Source organism: Microtus pennsylvanicus, chromosome 2, assembly GCF_037038515.1.
Source record: "Microtus pennsylvanicus isolate mMicPen1 chromosome 2, mMicPen1.hap1, whole genome shotgun sequence".
In the NCBI taxonomy this organism is placed as follows: Eukaryota; Metazoa; Chordata; class Mammalia; order Rodentia; family Cricetidae; genus Microtus; species Microtus pennsylvanicus.
In genome coordinates, this window is record NC_134580.1 from 61,813,561 (window position 1) to 61,832,960 (window position 19,400).

Here is a 19,400-nt window from a genome sequence, read left to right on the forward strand (position 1 = left end):
ACCAAGCCCAAGTGTCTAGAATTTTATTAGAATATAAGCATCTGTACTTTGTTTGAGACAGGGTCTCTACATAGCTTTGACTGTACTGGAACTCATGGTGGCTACAAGTATCCACACTTACTTTATAGTGTTAGGTCATATAACATGTTATGGGACTGCCTTTTTAGTAAGTTGTATTGAACTTACTTTAAATGTTTTATCTGCATTTTTGTGGCAATGGGAGATAAGAATTTAAGTAGCCAATGTTACTCTTGAACTCTTGATCTTTACTGTCTCCTCCTCACAGTGCTGGGTTTATATGCCTGTATATCTGGCCTTTTTTTGTGTGTAGACATGTGTGGTTGTGTGGATCAGATATCAACACTGGGTATCTTACTCAGTCATTACCCGTTTTTGTCTTTGAGATAAGCTCTCTTTCTGAACGCAGAGCTTACCCCTTAATAGATTGACTGCTGCCCCAGCTTTAGGATTGCTTGCATCTGTTATTGCAGTGGGCGTTGCAATGGGTGTTGGAGATGAGGCTTCAGGCTCTGATGCTTACCCAGCAGGCACTGTACTTCGTTTAATTTACTTTTAAAATAGTATTAAAGGTCCAGTGGGCCACAGACTCCTCACAAAATTAAACGCTTGGCAGTTTTAGTGACTCACTCTTAATACACCACGTCTTAATTATGGAAGTAATGCGGAATTCGATCTAACTTCTATTTTGACAGTTTGTTGCATATTCTAAGGACCCGACATAGGCTTCGTGGCCCGTCTCTTGTTTTTCCTGGTTTATGACTTTCGGCTTTGTGGAATACGGCTGAGATGAAAGGATTTATTGACGATGCAAACTACTCCGTTGGCCTGTTGGATGAAGGAACAAACCTTGGAGATGTTATTGATAACTATGTTTATGAACATACCCTGGTAAGTGTGCGATCATGTTTCCAAACTTGAAAACAGATTATTGATTGTGTTTCTCAGACATTGGTCTAATAAAATGACTTGGTCCAGTTAATTTTTGCAGCTTTATTTTTATACGTTTTTGCCTGCGTATGTTGATAGAATTTGATCACTTACTGTGGTTTATGATCTACTATCTCAGCGCACTGCAACAAACCCTGTTTATTAACACATGAAGTTGTTTGTTTTCATTTGATTGTTTCCATTTATTTATGTGAATAGTGTGGCAAAGTTTTGTTACCTTTGTTTGTTTGTTTTGGGTTTTCAAGACAGGGTTTCTCTGTGGGACAGTCCTGGCTGTGCTGGAACTCACTGCTTCTTCCTGAGGGCTGGGATTAAAGGCATGTGCCATTGCTACCCAGCAGGATTTTGTTCCTTTGTGAAAGATAGATTTCAGCAAACTTGGAGAACACAGAGTTTTAAAGTTGCTCTAGTTTTCAGTAAAAGTACCAGCCAGGCAATGGTGGCACATGCCTGTAATCTCAGCTCTGAGCTCAAGGCTAGCTTGGTCTATGGAGTGAGTTCCAGGACAGCCAGGACTGTTAACACAGAGAAACACTGTCTTGAAAAACCTATATATATATCTCAGAGGGAGGGAGGAGAGGAGAGGGAGAGAGAACCTTCACAAAAATGACCAAGTCTCCTAGCAAAATTCACTTATTTGTCTTTGTCATGGGATGCTTGAGGGGAAGTGGTACTTGATGATGCTAGGAACTCCTGAAAACAAAGGCCATTCATTCTCACCCTATTGTTAGGGACTCTTAATCAAATCTGATGACATTAGTTACTTGCTTTTCTCAGGTCAGGTAGAAAGAAACACCACTTCCGTTCTGTTTGACATTTAATGTCGTGAAGTAGTTAATGAAGTACCCTTAACTACTTAATTAAATACAGTGGGTATCTTTTCAGTGGTTTTTTTTTTTTAACCTTTTCTCTTTATCCTTAACAGACAGGAAAAAATGCTTTTTTTGTGGGGGATCTTGGGAAGATCGTGAAGAAGCACAGTCAGTGGCAGAATGTGGTGGCTCAGATAAAGCCATTTTACACAGTGAAGTGCAACTCCGCTCCAGCTGTACTTGAGATCTTGGCAGCTCTTGGAACTGGATTTGCTTGTTCCAGCAAAGTAAGTGTTTCTCCTTTCCACCAATAGCATCATTTTAAAATTGCTAACTGCTAGCTACATTCACCAGTAGATCAAATGTAAGAAGTTTGATGTTGGGTTTTTAAACAACTATTTAAAGGGTTTCTGTTGGAGTGAAGAGACACCATGACCACGGCAGCTCTTAGGAGAACATTTAATTATGGTGGCTTATGGAGAGTTCAGAGGTTTAATCCATGGTGGGTCATGGCAGTGTGCAGGCAGACATGGTGCTTGCTATTTCTTGATCAGAATGCAGTAGGAAGCTGGCTGTCTCACCGGGCGTGGCTTGGGCATATTTGAGGCCTCAAAGTTCTCTCTCCTCCACAGTGACACCTCCTAATAGTGCCATTCCTTTTATTTTCAAACCATCATGGACATTAGACAATAGCCTATTAATTTTTCAGCTATGTTGATGAAAGGGAAGTTTTTTTATTACTTATATAATATTTTTGCTCTATCTGTCACATTGCTTGCCTGGTACTGATAGGGGCTAGAAGTGGGTGTTAGATTCCCTAGAAGTAGAGTTCTGGAAGAGTGTAAGCTTCCATATAGTGAATGCTGGGACTCACACCTAGGTCCTCTTCAAGAATAGCAGTGTTTTTAAGCTGACTGTGATGTTTGATTCCTTTAATCCCAGCATTTTTGAGACAGATCACTCTCAAGACTGGTCTTAGCAGCATAGTGAGTTTGAGCCAACGTGGAGGGGGAGGGGGTGAAACCCTGTTTCAAAACAAAATTTCTTCATTCTTAGGCTGTCTTCTCTTTGTCTTTTTGTACTTTCCTTTTGAAACAGGATCCGTAGTTCAAGCTTGTCTTAAAACTCCCTATGTCACTGACGATGGCTTTGAATTTCTGTTCCTCTTGCTTTAACCTCCCAGGTTCTAGGGACATGTATAGGCTGCCACATCCAATTTATATGGTTCTGTGGATCAGACCCAGGGCTTCATACATGTGAATTAACCAAACACTCTATAACACCTGAGCTACATCCCCAGTCCTGTTCTAAGATACTTCTGACAATAGCAAATATTTGTAAACTATGAGATTGTTCTTGTTAAAAGATTTTTGTGGGGCTGAAGATGGCGGTTAATAGTGCTTTTGCAGAGAACCTGAGTTTGATCCCCAACACCCAGCAGCCCACAATTACCTAGTTCCAGGAAATCCAGTGGATCTGGCTTCTATGGACACTTCTACTCGCCACAAGCACACATATACTAAATCATTGTGTTTTTAGATTTGATTGTGTTTATGTATGGGAGTTTGCAAGTCCCGCAGTGCACCCGTGGGAGTCAGGGCAACTCTTGAGATAGGTTCTTTTGTTCTCTATGTGGGTTCAGGGGATTTAACTTGGGTAATCAGACTTGGTGACAGGTGCCCGTGTATGCTGAGCTATCTCACTGGTCCTGTTTTGGTTTGGGTTTTATTGTTGTTGTTGTTTTGTTTTGTTTTTTGTTTTTTTTTTGAGACACGGTTTCTCTGTAGCTTTGGAGGTTTCTCTGTAGCTTTGGAGCCTGTCCTGAAACTATCTCTTGGCTGGCCTCAAACTCACAGATCGCCTGCCTCTGCCTCCTAAGAGCTGCGATTAAAGGTGTGTGGCACCACCGTCTGGCCCTGTTTGTTTTTTAAAAAAACACAGGGTAGGGAAGCATTGCCAGTATGTGAATTCTGTGACATATTGGTTTAACCAACTGTCTAGAAGGCATGTAGTTCAGTCCTCAGCATTGGCAGGAGAAATAGGATATGGTACTTAAAGTAATTTAAAATTTACTGTTAAATAAATGGTAGTGTTAAATCTTTTACAGAATGAAATGGCTCTAGTGCAAGAATTGGGTGTATCTCCGGAAAACATCATTTACACAAGTCCTTGTAAGCAAGTGTCTCAGATAAAGTATGCAGCAAAAGTTGGAATAAATATCATGACATGTGACAATGAAATTGAATTAAAGAAAATTGCAAGGAATCACCCAAATGCCAAGTAAGTGTGTACCTAAGTGCTTGAAAATGTTGTCACTGATTAGTATTAGAGTTCGTCCCCCAGAGAGGGGGGCGTTAATAATGACAGAGCCAGTGCTAGCTATTGTAACTTCACCTTATTTAGAATCTATGAAAAATGCTAACAGCATTTTATGTTCTGCCTACTTTTGATCCTTTTTATGGACTTGAGAAACAGTGAAGCATTCTGGGATATGACTTATTAGCTCATGGAAGAAAATTTGGTGTTGTCATCAAATTAAGGCCATAGCTATGTGTGTTCCTGAAAGTTTATATATCGTTTGTCTAACTCAGTGGTTCTCAGACTGTGGGTCATGACCCCTTGGAGTGCGTTGTCAAACAGCCTTTCACGGGGGTGCTTTATAATTCATAATAGTAATAAAGTTACAGTTAGGAAGAGGCAATGAAATTAATTTTATAGTTGGGGATCACTACAACATGAAACTGTATTAAAGGGTCACAGCATTAGGAAGCTTAACCACTGGTCTAACTTGGTGGCTTTAGTGATGTTCAGGCATTTATTACCTTGAAAACCTCTGGATAAAGGCCTTTGGGGAAAATTATAGAGAAACCCTGTTTTTCTGAAAAAGGTATGCCCTGTGATCTCTAGGAGACGACTTTGGCTTAGTGTATGCATTGTTTGACAGCTGATTCTAACTGTAAGGAAAATAATTAACTTCTATCAAGTCTTGCTTTCCGATCAGGAGTCATTCATCGGAACTCCTTGGGAAGAGTTTTACATATAGTATTTATGCATTTGTAGGTTTTTTAGCATCTGATCATTATTTAACTCCTGATAATATTTAGTCAGTCTAAGTCTTAGTTGTTAGTAGTTAGTGGTTGAAAAGAAATCACTAGATATGAATCAGGGATGGTGTTGGGATATGCATTCAGTGACTAAAATGTCCTAGCTTTTTTCATTAGAAACCTAGGGTTTGAGAGATTTGTTTAAGGATTAGCTAGGTAGAAAAATCTGGAAACTTTGATAATTAACAAAACAACAACAAAAAAAACCCCTGCTATTTTTATTGAAAGACCTTGATGGCATTGCTGTTCAATTTAGTCTTTTTTGGTGGATTCATGAACTGAATGACTTCATTTGGAAGTAATGTCATCTTTCATTACAGAGCCCAACTGACAATCTTGCTGCTACAACAGAGTTTTAACTTGCTGCATTTTCCAAAATCCCATCCGTGCAAGCGTCATGCTGTAGGCCCTAATTGCTAGTTTTTTCTCTATACAGGATTGTTTTTCATTAGGTTCACTTGATTCATCCATCCATCGCTGGATTTGGGAACACTGGCAACATAATCAACACACTTCCTACAATCTTCAGGCTTCACATATGCTGATGATGATGTAAACCAACTCTGCCCCAATCATCTTCCCCTTCTCTTAGGGTCTTACTACATATTGCAACAGAGGATGATATTGGAGGTGAAGATAGTAACATGAAGTTTGGCACTACACTGAAGAATTGTAGGCATCTTTTGGAATGTGCCAAGGAACTTGATGTCCAAATAATTGGGGTTAAGTGAGTATTTATGTCTTTGTTTGTTTTGTTTCAGTACAGAAAAGAATAAACATGTCTTTTTTTTGATTCTTCTTTTAGACAAGGTCTTCTGTATAGTCTTGGAGCTAACTATGCAGCTGTCCTCAGCTCAAAAATCTCCCTGCCTTTGCCCCTTGAGTGCTGAGATTAATGGCATGCACTACCACTGACTAGCTAAACATGTCTTTTCTATACTGTTTAGTAAGGTTACATCTCCTTCCTCCTGTTGAAGTGACAAGCTAGCACAGGGTAATGAAATCTGTTGGTTTGGGTTTTGCTGTGCCAGGTGTTGGACTCAAGCCTTGGCTTTATCGCTGCACTACATCCCATCTCTACATTGTCTTACTGATTTTAGTTTGTTTTGTTTTGTTTTGTTTTGAGGCAGCCTTACTATGTAGCTCTTGTTTGGACTACACATGAGATTCTGCTGTAATTTCTCAAGTGTCAGGATCGTTGATATATGTAGCACCAGCTAAATCGCCTTTTAATTTGAATGTGAAGAATTTACTCCTGATTCTAATGCTTGTTAAAATGGCATTCAGCTTATAAATTGTAGGTTTCATTTTGTTTCTGTTTCTAATGATTTATTTTTCTTTCAATCCCTCACTGGCACTTAAGTAAGTCACACTTTGAAATCAAGTATAGTGGTACTAGCCGGGCGGTGGTGGCGCACGCCTTTAATCCCAGCACTCGGGAGGCAGAGGCAGGCGGATCTCTGTGAGTTCGAGACCAGCCTGGTCTACAAGAGCTAGTTCCAGGACAGGCTCCAAAACCACAGAGAAACCCTGTCTCGAAACACAAAAAAAAGTATAGTGGTACCTACAATCCCAGCATTCAGGAATTAGAGAGAGTGGAAGAAGGCTTATAGGTTTAAGGCCAGCCCTGTCTATCTATAAGAGACCTTGTCTTTAAAAACCAAAAACGGGAAAAAATGAGCTTTATCTTTATTTTTTTGTATGAGGAACCCAAGACTTAAGTCGGTTGTTCTTTGGGTTTTACTTTGTTTAGGACAGTCTCTCTAGCCGTGCTGGTCTAGAACTCTGAAGTCAGGTGGCTCAGTATTCAATGAAGGAGGTTTGTAATGTCAGTTGATTGGTGCTTGTTACTTTCTGTATACATAAAGTAAGCCATGCTTTAGTTAGATCCATGGCTTCCAAATAACCATACAGAGACTTATTATGATATGAATGCTTGGCCGATAGCTTGGGCTTATTAACTAGCTCTTACATCTTAAGTTAACCTGTATTTCTTACTTACGCCCTACCACGTGGTGGTACATTTTTCATTATGGCATGTTCCTCTTCTCTCTGTGCCTCCTGGGGACGCCACCCATTATCCCAGTATTCTCAGTCTGGTTTTCCTGCTGAACTTCTTTCTACCTGGCCTTTGGCCACTTAGCTCTTTATTAACCTAATGAGAGCAACTCATCTTTACAGTGCACAAAAGGATTATTTATTCCACAGCAAATTATGGTTGTTCTGTGTTAGCATTCTGTTGCTATAATAAAAACTTGGAGAAAATGGGTGTATTTGCCATAAAGGTCCATCAGGGAAAGCCAAGGTAGGAACTTAAGGTAGGAACCTGGATGCAGGAACTGAAGCAGAGACCAGGCTCACTCTCCTTGACTTGCTCAGCCTGCCTTATACTATCCATAGAAGTGTTATTATTCATAGTGGGCTTACAATTGTACCCAGAGGCAATGGATGCCAGTCTGGTGCAGGCAGTTCCTCACTTGAGTTTCTCCTTTCCTGGGTAACTCTAGTTTGTGTCAGATTAAAGCAAACAAAAACAGCTAGCCAGCGGTCACTGAGTGATGCTTGACTCATTAGAATATGCTTTTGCTTGTAGACAAATAATATAAATAATATTGTCCAAACAGTGTCATAGCATGGGGTACTTAGAGTCTCTGGTATCAGATACTTGGTAAAGATGAAATGTGCTCAGCAGTGTCATTACCTAGTGATAACTGAAAGGGATTGCAGGAACTGCTTCAGAGCCACACTGCTTTAAATGGCTACCTTTTTTCTTTCAGATTCCATGTTTCAAGTGCTTGCAAAGAATATCAAGTATATGTACATGCTCTCTCTGATGCTCGGTGTGTGTTTGACATGGCTGTAAGTTCTCGAATTATTATCTTTAAACCAGGGTGTTATTTCAGAATCATTTTCAATTAGTATGAATTAGTTACTGTTTAAAATTAGTACAGCATACACATGATTTTTTTTTCCTTTTTTTTTTTTCCCCCAAAACAGGGTTTCTCTGTAGTTTTGGAGCCTGTGCTGGAACTAGCTCTTGTAGACCAGGCTGGCTTTGAACTCTCAGAGATCTACTGCTCTGCCTCCCGAGTGCTGGGAGCGCCACCACCACCCAGCTCACATGATTTTTTAAAAAATTTTTAGGTTTTATGTTGCTTGTATGTATATATGTGCACCATGTTCATGCCTGGTGCCCATGGAGGTCAGAACAGGGTGTTGGAGCTCTTGGAACTAGTGTTAAGGATGCTTTAAGCTGGGAACTGAACCCAGGTTCTCTAAAATAATGACAAGTGCTTTTAATTATTGAGCCATTTCTTCAGGATTGCATACTTGAATTTTATTATATTTTTGGTTGAGACAGGGTTTCTCTGGCTGTCCTCTGTAGACCAGGCTGGCCTCGAACTCAGAGATCTGCCTGCCTCTGCTTCTGAAATTAAAAGCGTTGTACTACAGCATCTGGCTTCCTGATTTTATTAATGGAAAGATTAAAGGTTCCACACATTAGTACTTCATATTGTTTAAGTGGACAAAAGATTGAAGAATAAAGCGAGCACAGGCAAGGATGAGGAGACAATACGGATAGGGTTTATCTGTTCCCGAGTCTGACAGCAGAAATCTGCTGGTAGCTTGAGTACTCAGGAGACTGAGGCAAGACGATCAGTGTGCTGCCATAAAGAGAAACAAAACCATAAGAGCGCAGGAGCGATTGGTATCGCGGTAGAGGTCAGAAATATTTACCTACCTAGGAAGAAGAGGTTTTTTGTTATTTTTTATTTGTTTGCATTATAATTTGGAAACATGAAAGTTTTTTGTCTCTAGGGAGAATTTGGCTTTACAATGAACATGCTAGACATTGGTGGAGGCTTCACAGGAACTGAAATTCAGCTGGAAGAGGTAAACTTTCTGGGGTTGGCTGTACATGATTGGTGGGTACATGGACAAGAATTTTTATAAAAGCATTACCTAAAGCCTGTTGTAACCGAGCTACTCTAAATCTGGAATTCTGTGAACCCCATCAAATCTCGAAGTAGACTCCTACTTGTTGGATTTATAATGTACTAGACATCAGATTCAGTCTCACAAGCTAGGCAAGTGTGCCACCACTGCGCTACACTGTAGCCCACAGAAAATGTTGTTTGAGTTGTGTTTTATGTGTTAGATGTCACATGAGCTTCCAGCTTCATGACTGCAATAGCAAGGTGCATGTCACTCCTGCTTTTATTCTGCAGTGTCTGGAAACTGAATTGAAATTTATTCCTCCACCAGCAGTCAGACACAGTATTAGAATTGATGTGGGTTTTTTTTATTTAATTAATGCTATTGTAATTATTACCAAAAAAAGCTGATGTAAAAAGCTTGCCTAATTGAAGATACCTGCTATGTGGCTAGGCTTGCTCTGCAATTGGAATTGCTTAGTTTTCTTGGTTAAGAGCTAGACTTCTGTGATCCAGTATTGAAATTTAAGCCTGTAATTTAAAACCCATAGGTTAATCATGTTATCAGTCCTCTGCTGGATGTTTACTTCCCGGAAGGATCTGGCATTCAGATAATTTCAGAGCCTGGAAGCTACTATGTGTCTTCTGCGTTTACACTTGCAGTTAATATTATTGCTAAGAAAGTTGTTGAAAATGATAAACTTTCCTCTGGAGGTAAGTTACAAAGTTTATATCTGATGTTTTAAATAAAACTTCCACCATGTGATTTTTACCCTGAAAGCCAGTGTTTTGTTGTTATTTCCAGTGCACTCCTCCTGTCTCAGAAGGAGAATCTGCCTTGTATTTTGATACAGGGCCAAAGTGTTCTTTAAATCCATCTTTAAGTCAAACCAACAAAATTGTTTTGTGTCATTGTAGAATACAGTTTGCATTAATAAGACCATTTTTTTTCCACTATGGAATAATCTTTAGTCCATAGAAAAATTGATTTCCCCACTATTTATTTATTTATTGCTTTTAAGTATTTATTTGTTATGTATACAGTATTTTGCCGGCCTGTATGCCTGCAGGCCAGAAGAGGGCACCAGACCCCATTACAGATGGTTGTGAGCCACCATGTGGTTGCTGGGAATTGAACTCAAGACCTTTGGAAGAGCAGGCAATGCTCTTAACCTCTGAGCCATCTCTCCAGCCCCCCCCCCCCCTATTCTTTTTTTCTTTTGTCTTTGTGTCTTTGTTAGATTTCAGGACTGCTTTGTATGTGCTTTTTCTCTTTTTTATTTCTTTACTGATACTTTTGAAGGGTAGGTCTTTTTGGGTTGGTTTGGTTTGGTTTTTTTGATGCTTCATCTTGGTGTGGGCTTCATTCCAGAGTTTTGGAATATTTTGTGTGTCTCATTAGGAAGCGTATGCTAATGGTTTGTTCTAATATGTTTGGGCTTGGTGGCAGGTACATGACTGGCTTTTTGTTTAGTGGTATTTTTTTTTTTTTTACCCACATGTGTGTGTGCCTAAGAGACTAGAGGTGTGGGATCCCCTGGATGACGCTGGAGTCATGGTCAGTTGTGAACTGCCTTTCAAGGGTCATAGGAGTTGAATTTTGGGTCCTCTGTAAGAGCAAACAGCATATGCGCTCAGCTGCTGAGCCATCTCTCTCCAGCCATCTGGGTTTTGCTTTTATTTATTTAGAAACCAGTACTTACTCTTGAAGCACAGGCTGGCTAGGAAGTCTGTGTAGCTAAGAATTCTCCTGTGTGAGATGCTGGGATTGCTGACATGAACCCCAGCAATTGACCTAGTACATTTTCGGTTCTGGTGCATCTAGATTCTGGGCCCATTGTCTTTCCAGACTATATCCAGTCATTTTCTCCACGGAACCCTCCCTGGTTTATTTTCCTGGAAGGTAGAATTTCAAATCCAAGGAAGGGATATTGGTGTATAGAGAATAGAATTGCTATGTGCTGAGTAAGATGCACTCGTTTTGGTTTAAATTAATCTTCCTCTTTGCTATTTAATTTCAGTCGAAAAAAATGGGAGTAATGAGCCAGCCTTCGTGTATTACATGAATGATGGTGTTTATGGTTCTTTTGCGAGTAAACTTTCTGAGGACTTAAATACCATTCCAGAGGTTCACAAGGCAAGTTTGTTTGTTTGTTTTTCCAAAATGTCTTTGGCGGTGTAAAAAAAAAAATACAAAAACTAGCGTGCAAAGATGACTTAGTTGGTAAAGGCATTAAGCCATTGGACCCACGTGGCAACAAAAGAGAACTGATCATGCAGGTTGTCCTCTGACCATGCACACAAACACACCCTACACAAAGAAATAAATTGTAATTTTTTAAAAAGTTTTTTAGTGCAGTGTATTGGTACAGCTCATTCGTTTGCATGTCTTGGATTTAGTCGGCAAGAATCCTGCCTTCTTAAATCTTGATTATTATATTTATCATATGTTTTGAACTGTTTTTCTAGGATTCATATTCTGATCTCCTCTTCAATTTATTTCCTAACTATGCAGTTCATAGTAACAGTTGAGACTTATGCCTGGTCCTCAATCTCCCTTAGATATATGAGATCTGATAAACTGAAATTGCCTTTTATTTTTCTTAAGATTAAGTACCTGAAAGAATTTGGTAACTTTTCTTTCCCTGTAGAAACACAAGGAAGATGAGCCTCTGTTTACAAGCAGCCTTTGGGGTCCGTCCTGTGATGAGCTCGATCAGATTGTAGAGAGCTGTCTTCTTCCTGAGCTGAATGTGGGAGACTGGCTTATCTTTGATAACATGGGAGCAGATTCTTTCCACGAACCATCTGCTTTTAATGATTTTCAAAGGCCAGCTATTTATTATATGATGTCATTCAGTGATTGGTAAGGTGATTTTATTTTATCTGAAAACAGATGGGATATTGGAAGTGGTATTTTAGATTTGCTAATACCTTCAGAACATTTCATGAAATTTCACACTGTGATAGAGAAAGGTGATAGTTTCCTTTTTGTTTGAGACAGGGTCCCTTACATAACCCTGGCTGTCGATATTCACACTAGGCTGGCCTTGAACTCACCGTTGCCTCTGCCAGGATTAAATCACTAGTGATAGTTCCTTCTTTTCTTTTTTTTTTCTTTTTTTGTTTTTGTTTTTAGAGACAACTCTGGCTATCCTGGAACTCACTCTGTAGACCAGGCTGGCCTTGAACTCACAGAGATCCACCAGCCTCTGCCTCCCTAGTGCTGGGATTAAAGGTGTCCGTCACCACCGCCTGGCTATAGTGTATTCAGCCCTTGCATTAAAAGTAGAAAAATCTTGGGGCTGTGGAGATGGCTGCCACATAGGCTCGAACAGCTGAGTTGGGAAATAGAGGGGTAAGAAAGAGGCAGAAATGAATAGAGTCATGGAGCTGGCTAGACAGCCATTCTAGCCAGTTGTTGAGTTTGGGGCTCAGTATGAAACCCTGTCTCAAAAGATAAAAGAAAATGAGGGAGAGAGCCATTGAAGATAGCAGAGGATAATGGCTGGCCTGCACACACAGACACCTCCTACTCCCCCTTCTTGTCTGTCCATGTATGCCTGGATCTGCTGCACTACCTCAGGAGAGTGTAGGTCAGGCTCCGTTTCTTTCTTTCTTTTAATTGTTTTTGTTTTTCGAGACAGGGTTTTGCTTGTAGTTTTAGAGCCTGTCCTGGAACTAACTCTTGTAGACCAGGCTGGCCTCAAACTCACAGAGATCCGCCTGCCTCCCGAGTGCTGGGATTAAAGGCGTGTGCCACCACCGCCCGGCCAGACTCCATTTCTGTCAGCATCCAAACCCCCTTTCTGTCTAACATGGGTTTCAGAAACTAAACTTATTATCAGGCTTACATGGCAAGCACCTTTACCATCTCCCTGTACAAAAACATAGTCTTTTAGGGGGACTGGAAGACTAGTTGTTACGTGTTTTGTGGTTTTCTAAATATTTAAAGCCCAACTTTTTCATTTTTCTTAACAGGTATGAGATGCAAGATGCTGGAATTACTTCAGATGCAATGATGAAAAACTTCTTCTTTGCACCCTCTTGCATTCAGCTGAGCCAAGAAGACAGCTTTTCCACTGAAGCTTAAACAGGCATTAACGCTTCTTTAGATCTGAAGTCGCAGGTTAAGCTTGTCTGGTCTACATTCCAGTGTGGGGAAAATTCAATCAATCTTCATTCTGTTAATTATCTTGGAAACAAATTCATAGTAATAGCTATTTGGGACCAGACAAAATCAGCTTTCATCTATAATTCATTGGGGTAAGAGGGATTTAGATAATGTATCCAGATTTAAACATATCAGTTTGACCCACCCCTTAAGCGTTTAAAATAAAATATGCAACAAAATGGATGACTTAGTGGAGATGGAAGCCCATTGTGGGTTCCCCATCAAATCGTTTACATACAAGTACACAGTTTTATAATAAGGATTCCTGTTAAAAAGTCTTGTAAAGTTGATGTCTTTCACCCAGATATATCACATGTGAGTGGAAGACCAGTGTGACTTCATTAGATACGTTTAGTGTATTTAGAATGTGTAAATTTGTGCTTTGAACTGTAGTTTAATAAATGTAAAATTGCATCATAGTGTTTGTTGTATTTGACCTAATGTAACCCTCGTATGATTGCAATAAAACTTTGGGTAGATTTTACTGTTTTTCAGGCTAAAACTTTGGGAAAGGGGCTAGCTAGAAAGGTAGTTTTGAAGTAGTCGTGTGTGTGGTCTGTTTTAAGGGTTGGTTTTCTTTATAGCCCATTTAAGTTTGGTTTAGCTCAATACACTTTTAGTTATTTAATTAGTAATTTAAGTAAAGTGTTTGATAAATCGTTGTGGAGCTGAAATTATGGAGAGTTGATGTGCAGTAAGCATGATGTTTAACAATTTAACACCAAAAAATGTTAGTCCTGCATAAACCAATTGTCATGATAGTTGTTTCTGTACAGATAGGATGCTTAGCGTACTTTAGTAAACCTTGAAGTTACAGATTTTTCAGCTGATGGAGAAGATTTTATTAAACACTGAAAACTTGGTGGGGAGGGGAATGAGACTGCAGAGGACTGCAGGACCCTAACCTTACAGAAGGGCTATGTCTTTTTTCCAGAATCCTGAGGCCCTTTCGCACAGACATTTAAATGCAGAGGGCTTTGGGGTGGTGAAGCACACTTTCTTCAATTTCTCACTTGTAATGGAGGGGTTATTGTTTTGGGGTTATTTTTGTTGTTGTTGTTGTTGTTGTTACTGGTTTGAACCTAACCCTTTAGTTTGTTATTTCCCATTTGTTCAGCTTAGTAATTCTTTTCGTACTAAAGCTTGTTGGTGGTGGGGAGGGAGTTAGCATCACTAACCTGACACTGTTCACTGCTGGTGTGTTAGTCCTAGGTCTCAGAATCACAGTAGCAATGAGACAACTTACATGGGTCCCTTTACCTCACTCTGTGCTCACAAGTGGAATTCCTGTCCCCAAGAGGAAATGTGACTTCACTTTGGTGCCAAGGACAGAAAATTCCATTTGTACTACATAGGGGTGGTTTGGGATACCCTTACATAGCTGGTTTTCACACCTTGATTTCAAGGTGGAAAGAAATTGATCATGAATCTCTAATTTCAATCTCAAACCATTAGGTGCTTAATGTTTTTGATTTGACAATTGCCCACTTGAATATCATGGGTTCTATTAATTATATAAAGAACTGAGAACCCCAGTCCATTGTCATCCATGCCCTTGGACTTTTTTCCAAGGTGTAATAAGGGGTTTTATTCAAAATTCCAAGCTACCATGTAACTTTGAACTAACAAGGAGGGGAAATTGTTTCTTACCTCATTTGTATTATGCATTGTTGTGGTCCAGAAATGCCAAAACTTGGAAAGGATGGTGCAGCTTGAGTCCTTGGCTTGACTGTACAGGCTTGAGCTTTGTGGCCTATCAGTTTGCCATCTGCATAGGAGAGCGATTGTATGTAAAACAGCCCAGAGTTGCAAATCTCACATGTGAATGATAGGTAAGCTTAAGAGTGTCTGTATTGTATTTGAAGACTGTTTGCCATAAATCTAAAGTTAACCTATGTATTTCAATTTGGAATGCTTACAAATAATTAATGTAAAATCTTTTTTATATGATATTGTAATCAGTTCAAAATTTAATTGAAAATATAAAACCCAAATGATTTCTATATATAGTAAATTGAACTGTAAAGGTGACTTGTGTGTGATTCTGAATACACAGATAAAATGTTTTTATTCCTCATGCTTTACTTTGATGGCTTCTATCATGAAATAGACGTGAAATTTTATGAATTAATTTTGTGTACATTGCCCACGTTCTTTCAGAATCTATTAAAAGTAAAGTGATCTTGGAATTGCCTAGCACAATGAAGGTTTTGATGAGTTGGGTATTCGTGGGGCCACCTTTTTAGACTAGGAGGTGAATCACTCACTGTTCAGTATAAACTTAGATTTAAGAAACCATAATTATTAAACTGTGTTGACCTGCTGAAATTAAAATCAACACTTCAGTTGTTTGTTGCTGTGTAGCCTGATGGAGAAACCAAGAGGATACATTAGGTTTAAACAGTTTTGTTTAGGTAATAGGCTGAGCATTAAAAGAGGTAGACTGGATTCATCCTGCCTGATTCCAACCCTGCTTCTGCATTTGCTCTTCCAGCAGAGGCTAGACACCTTACTTCTCTGTACGGATAGTGCTGTGCACAGGAGCTGGCGGGTCTAAGGGTAGTTAGGGGGCCTGGTCACTGGGGATTATACTTGCTTTGTCTGGCAAATGACAGAAGTCTAACTCTTCCTGTTTGTTTCGGCCTTGTATTTAAATTAGATGAACTAGCATTAAGTTACAGTGTTACCTAAAACCATCTAGCCAGGAGTTGTCTGGCAGCCTGTTAGTAAAGCTGCAGGAGTTTGTGCAATGCAGCTTTGTAGAGAGGATGAACCTATCCAGGAATTAAAACTGGCCTTAAAAACCACTATGTAGCTTCAAACCTAGCAGTTCTGCCTTGGCCTCCTGAACATGGGCTGGCAGAAGGTGTGCACTGCCGGGGGCGGGGGGGGGGGGGGGCGTTTGCTAGAGGCCAGTGTTTTGTATATTGGTTTGCTTGTTTGTTTTTAAAGTCTTACGCTAAGTAGCTTTAACTACGGCTGTTTTCCTCTGATTGAACTAGTTGTCTTTGAAGAAATTACTGTAAAAACCAGGCTGGAAGGCATCCTGCTTGTGGTATAACCGAACCACCCATTTACAAGAAGACAATGCCTGTGTGTGATGTGATGACTGACGTAACTCCCAGGCTACAGAGAAACAGTAGATGCATACAGTCGATGTTCAGCTAAGCCAAGGAGTGGTATTGTTTTCCCAGTTTCTGGGATATTTTCTCAGCTCTAAATTTTCAAGCCTTTTTATCCTTAAAAACAAAAACACCTGATCTCAGTAAGTTTCCCAGGCTGACCTTGAACTCTTGGCTCACGCCTGGAAGCCGTAATTGGTACCTTTCCTGTTAGAGGGTGTTTCTCTGATATCAAATATTGAGAATCTGAGTGGGTTTTAAAGAATTAAAGCATAAGTATAGTTTATAAACTAAAAAAATCTGCTCTGGCAAGTTAATTGGTGAACAATGTATCATTGCTGTGAAGTCTGCTGGTTATCAGCCCTCCTTATATTTTGCCTTCCTGGAGGATAATGGGCCATCTGGCAACATTGTCGAAGCCCAGCAGGGTAAGAGGGTTGGTTGGGCTGAAAGCTTGTCCCTGTCAGTAAAGCACCCCTGCTATGAAAGCTGTCGGACTGATGGGCTTGCCGGATGGCGGGGCAGTGCCAGCTGTGTGTTGTGTGCTTGCCTCTGCGGGTCAGACTGCTCAGTCACTGCAGTTTTTAAAGGGGATGTTTACTGTGTGTGTCCATGTGGCGTGGCCTACCTGTGGAGGGCAGGACACCCCCAAGGAGTTGTGTTTCACTTTGTAGACCCAGAAAGCCAGCTCAGGTATTTGGATAGGAAAAATGGATACCAGGGGGCAATCCCTGCCTGGCCATCCTAGCTAAAACAGCAAGGTCCAGGTGTGTATCTGCCCTGTGCCAACATCGGGCTCCATACAGGCACATACACACAGTCTTTTAAATATAGAAATAGATAATAAAGGAAGCAGGGAAGGGTTAATTAGTGCTGTGTGGTGTATGTGTAAGGGTGGGGCTCGTCACACTGAACAGAACTCAGAATCATGTAAGGTGAAACTAGGTAAGCACTTACATAGGTGACCAGCCTGAGCTGTGGCCAGTTCCAACCCAGTCTTAGCTTAGTAAGACACAGCAGAAAGGGAAGGGGGCAGGGCTTAAATGGTACACAAAACATGCGGGACACTGGTGGTGCATGCCTTGATACCAGCATTCATGAGGCAGAGGCAGGTGGACCTCCAAGTTCCAGGACCATCCAGGCTCCATAGAGAAACACTGTCTGCCCTGCTCCACCACCACCACCTCTGCGCCAAAAACAAAAGTTAGATGCAAAAGCAGGTGTGCGCAGAGACCTCTAAATAGTGTATAGACTGCAGCAGCAGATACTCACACTAGATGGCGCTCCCAGGCCATGTTTGGTACAATGCTGGCTGAGTAACACTGTTTCCTAAGGTTCTCATACTAACATGTCACCTGCTTCTGCCTCCCAAGTGCTGGACTTGGAGGTGTGTGCCACTATTGCCTGGCTACCTTCCATTTGTACGGCTCCATGTTGTGAAGTGTCAGGAAGCCAAGAGGAAGACAATTTCAGTCTCTTCCCCACCCTATCCCAAATGCACACCCCAAGTAGCAAGCAAAGGTTTCCCTTTAACCAAAAATACTGCTGGTAACTCAGAGCTGTGCTGAACCATAGCAAAAATATGGGAAGGTATCCTATGTCTGAAAAGAATTCCAGGACAGCCAGGGATATGCAGAAACCTTGTCTCAAAAAACTAAGAGTATCCCTTCCATGTTGTCCAGGCTTCAGCCATCCTATGGCACAGCTGAGCCAACAGGCATATGTACACTGAGCCCACTTCTGACCCCTCCTTCCCACCCCCTGATTTGCCCTGCCTACTCCCTTGCAACTATTCCTCATGAAACTGCCCAGTCTCCACCCCACTCCCCCAGACAGTTTTGGAGCCTGTCCTGGAACTCTTTGACCAGGCTGGCCTTAAACTCACAGAGATCTGCCTGCCTCTGCCTCCTGAGTGCTGAAATTGAAGGCGTGTACCACCACTGCCCAGCTGAAATTGCCCAGTCTTACTGCCACCTTCTCCCTGCTTAGTCTCTGATAAGATTCTTGTAATCCACCACCCTTTTAAGAGTTCTTGAGGACACAGCTTCTTAATATCCCAGGGGTTATTATGCTGGGTTAATATGCTGGGCCAAGTATACTGATGGACCACATCCCCAACCCATTTTGAAAGGCTGAGTGAGGTGGGACTGCCTTTCAGGGCCAACCTAGGCAACAGGGGACCCTGCCCCCCCCCCCAAATGCTTTTAAGAGGGACTAAAGATAGGCTCGCTTCTTGGGAGAGTACTCAACTAGCATGTTCAAGGCCCCGTGCTCAGCATCCAGGGCCACCTAAGTCATGTGGTGTGATGCACACTTGGAATGCTGGGAGGTGGAGAATTGGGCATCTTACACCAGACAGATAAGGCCGACCTCTTTGAAAAGCAACATAGGCTGGGTCCACTGACCTGATCGGGAGCTTTTCCTAGGGAATTGGCAATTGCACAGACAGATGTGAATGAATAAACAGTTTAAGTGGCAGGGTGGAGGGAGAATTTAGCACGCTCAGTGTGCTAAAACCCAAGTCAACACATTGGTGCATAGAGACTGCAAGCAGCATGCAGACCATTGAGGGCTCTGCAAGCCTGTTGTAGACACGGTTCCATTGCTGTGACAAAATGCCATGACCAAGGCACTTTATAAAAGCTTTTAATCTGGGACTCACCTTTCCAGAGGATCAGACTCCATAGCCCATCATGGCAGGGAGCATGACAGCAGACAGGCAGGTGTGTCATTTAAGAGGAGGTAGCTGAGAACTCATTTTGATCCACAAGCATGAGGCAGAAAGAGAGCTAACTGGGAATGGTGTGGGCTTTTGAAACCTCAGAGCTCACCCCCAGTGACACACCTTCTCCAACAAGGTCACACCACCTACCTAATCCTCCCCAAACAGTTCCACCAACTGGGGACCAAGTCTTCAAATACAGGAGCCAGTTAAGCCGCCACATAGGCTTCCAGAGATCCAGTTTTAAGAGAAATGGGGTTGCAATTTTGTTTTGATAACTGGGTGTGTGGGGCTGGAGAGATGGTTCAGAGGTTAAGAGCATTGCCTGCTCTTCCAAAGGTTCTGAGTTCAATTCCCAGCAACCACATGGTGTCTCACAACCATTTGTAATGGGGTCTAGTGCCCTTTTCTGGCCTGCAGGCATACAGACAGAATATTGTATACATAATAGATAACTGGGTGTGTGCTGTGTTTCAGAGCTGCCTAGTGATTCTGCAGACTGAGTCTGGGGAGTACACATGCACACATGCTGTGTGTGTGCTTGTGAGAGAGAGCCTCATTT

General features: G+C 41.3%; 1 protein-coding gene across 3 annotated transcripts in view; it reads left to right on the forward strand.

The window, feature by feature from the left end:
- Azin1 (antizyme inhibitor 1) overlaps positions 1 to 15,125 on the forward strand; it is a 31,354-nt gene extending 16,229 nt beyond the window's left edge. For 2 of the 3 annotated variants that reach the window (XM_075961153.1, XM_075961151.1), the window contains 10 exons: positions 714 to 909; positions 1,895 to 2,068; positions 3,889 to 4,061; positions 5,478 to 5,612; positions 7,663 to 7,744; positions 8,705 to 8,779; positions 9,372 to 9,534; positions 10,842 to 10,957; positions 11,472 to 11,686; positions 12,802 to 15,125. In XM_075961153.1, the coding sequence (XP_075817268.1) occupies positions 808 to 909; positions 1,895 to 2,068; positions 3,889 to 4,061; positions 5,478 to 5,612; positions 7,663 to 7,744; positions 8,705 to 8,779; positions 9,372 to 9,534; positions 10,842 to 10,957; positions 11,472 to 11,686; positions 12,802 to 12,913 (1,347 nt within the window). In that variant the 5' untranslated portion in view covers positions 714 to 807 and the 3' untranslated portion in view covers positions 12,914 to 15,125. Of the gene's footprint in view, positions 1 to 713; positions 910 to 1,894; positions 2,069 to 3,888; positions 4,062 to 5,321; positions 5,613 to 7,662; positions 7,745 to 8,704; positions 8,780 to 9,371; positions 9,535 to 10,841; positions 10,958 to 11,471; positions 11,687 to 12,801 lie in introns of all 3 variants that reach the window. The other variant, XM_075961154.1, reaches the window with a different exon arrangement.
- The last annotated feature ends 4,275 nt before the right edge of the window (positions 15,126 to 19,400 follow it).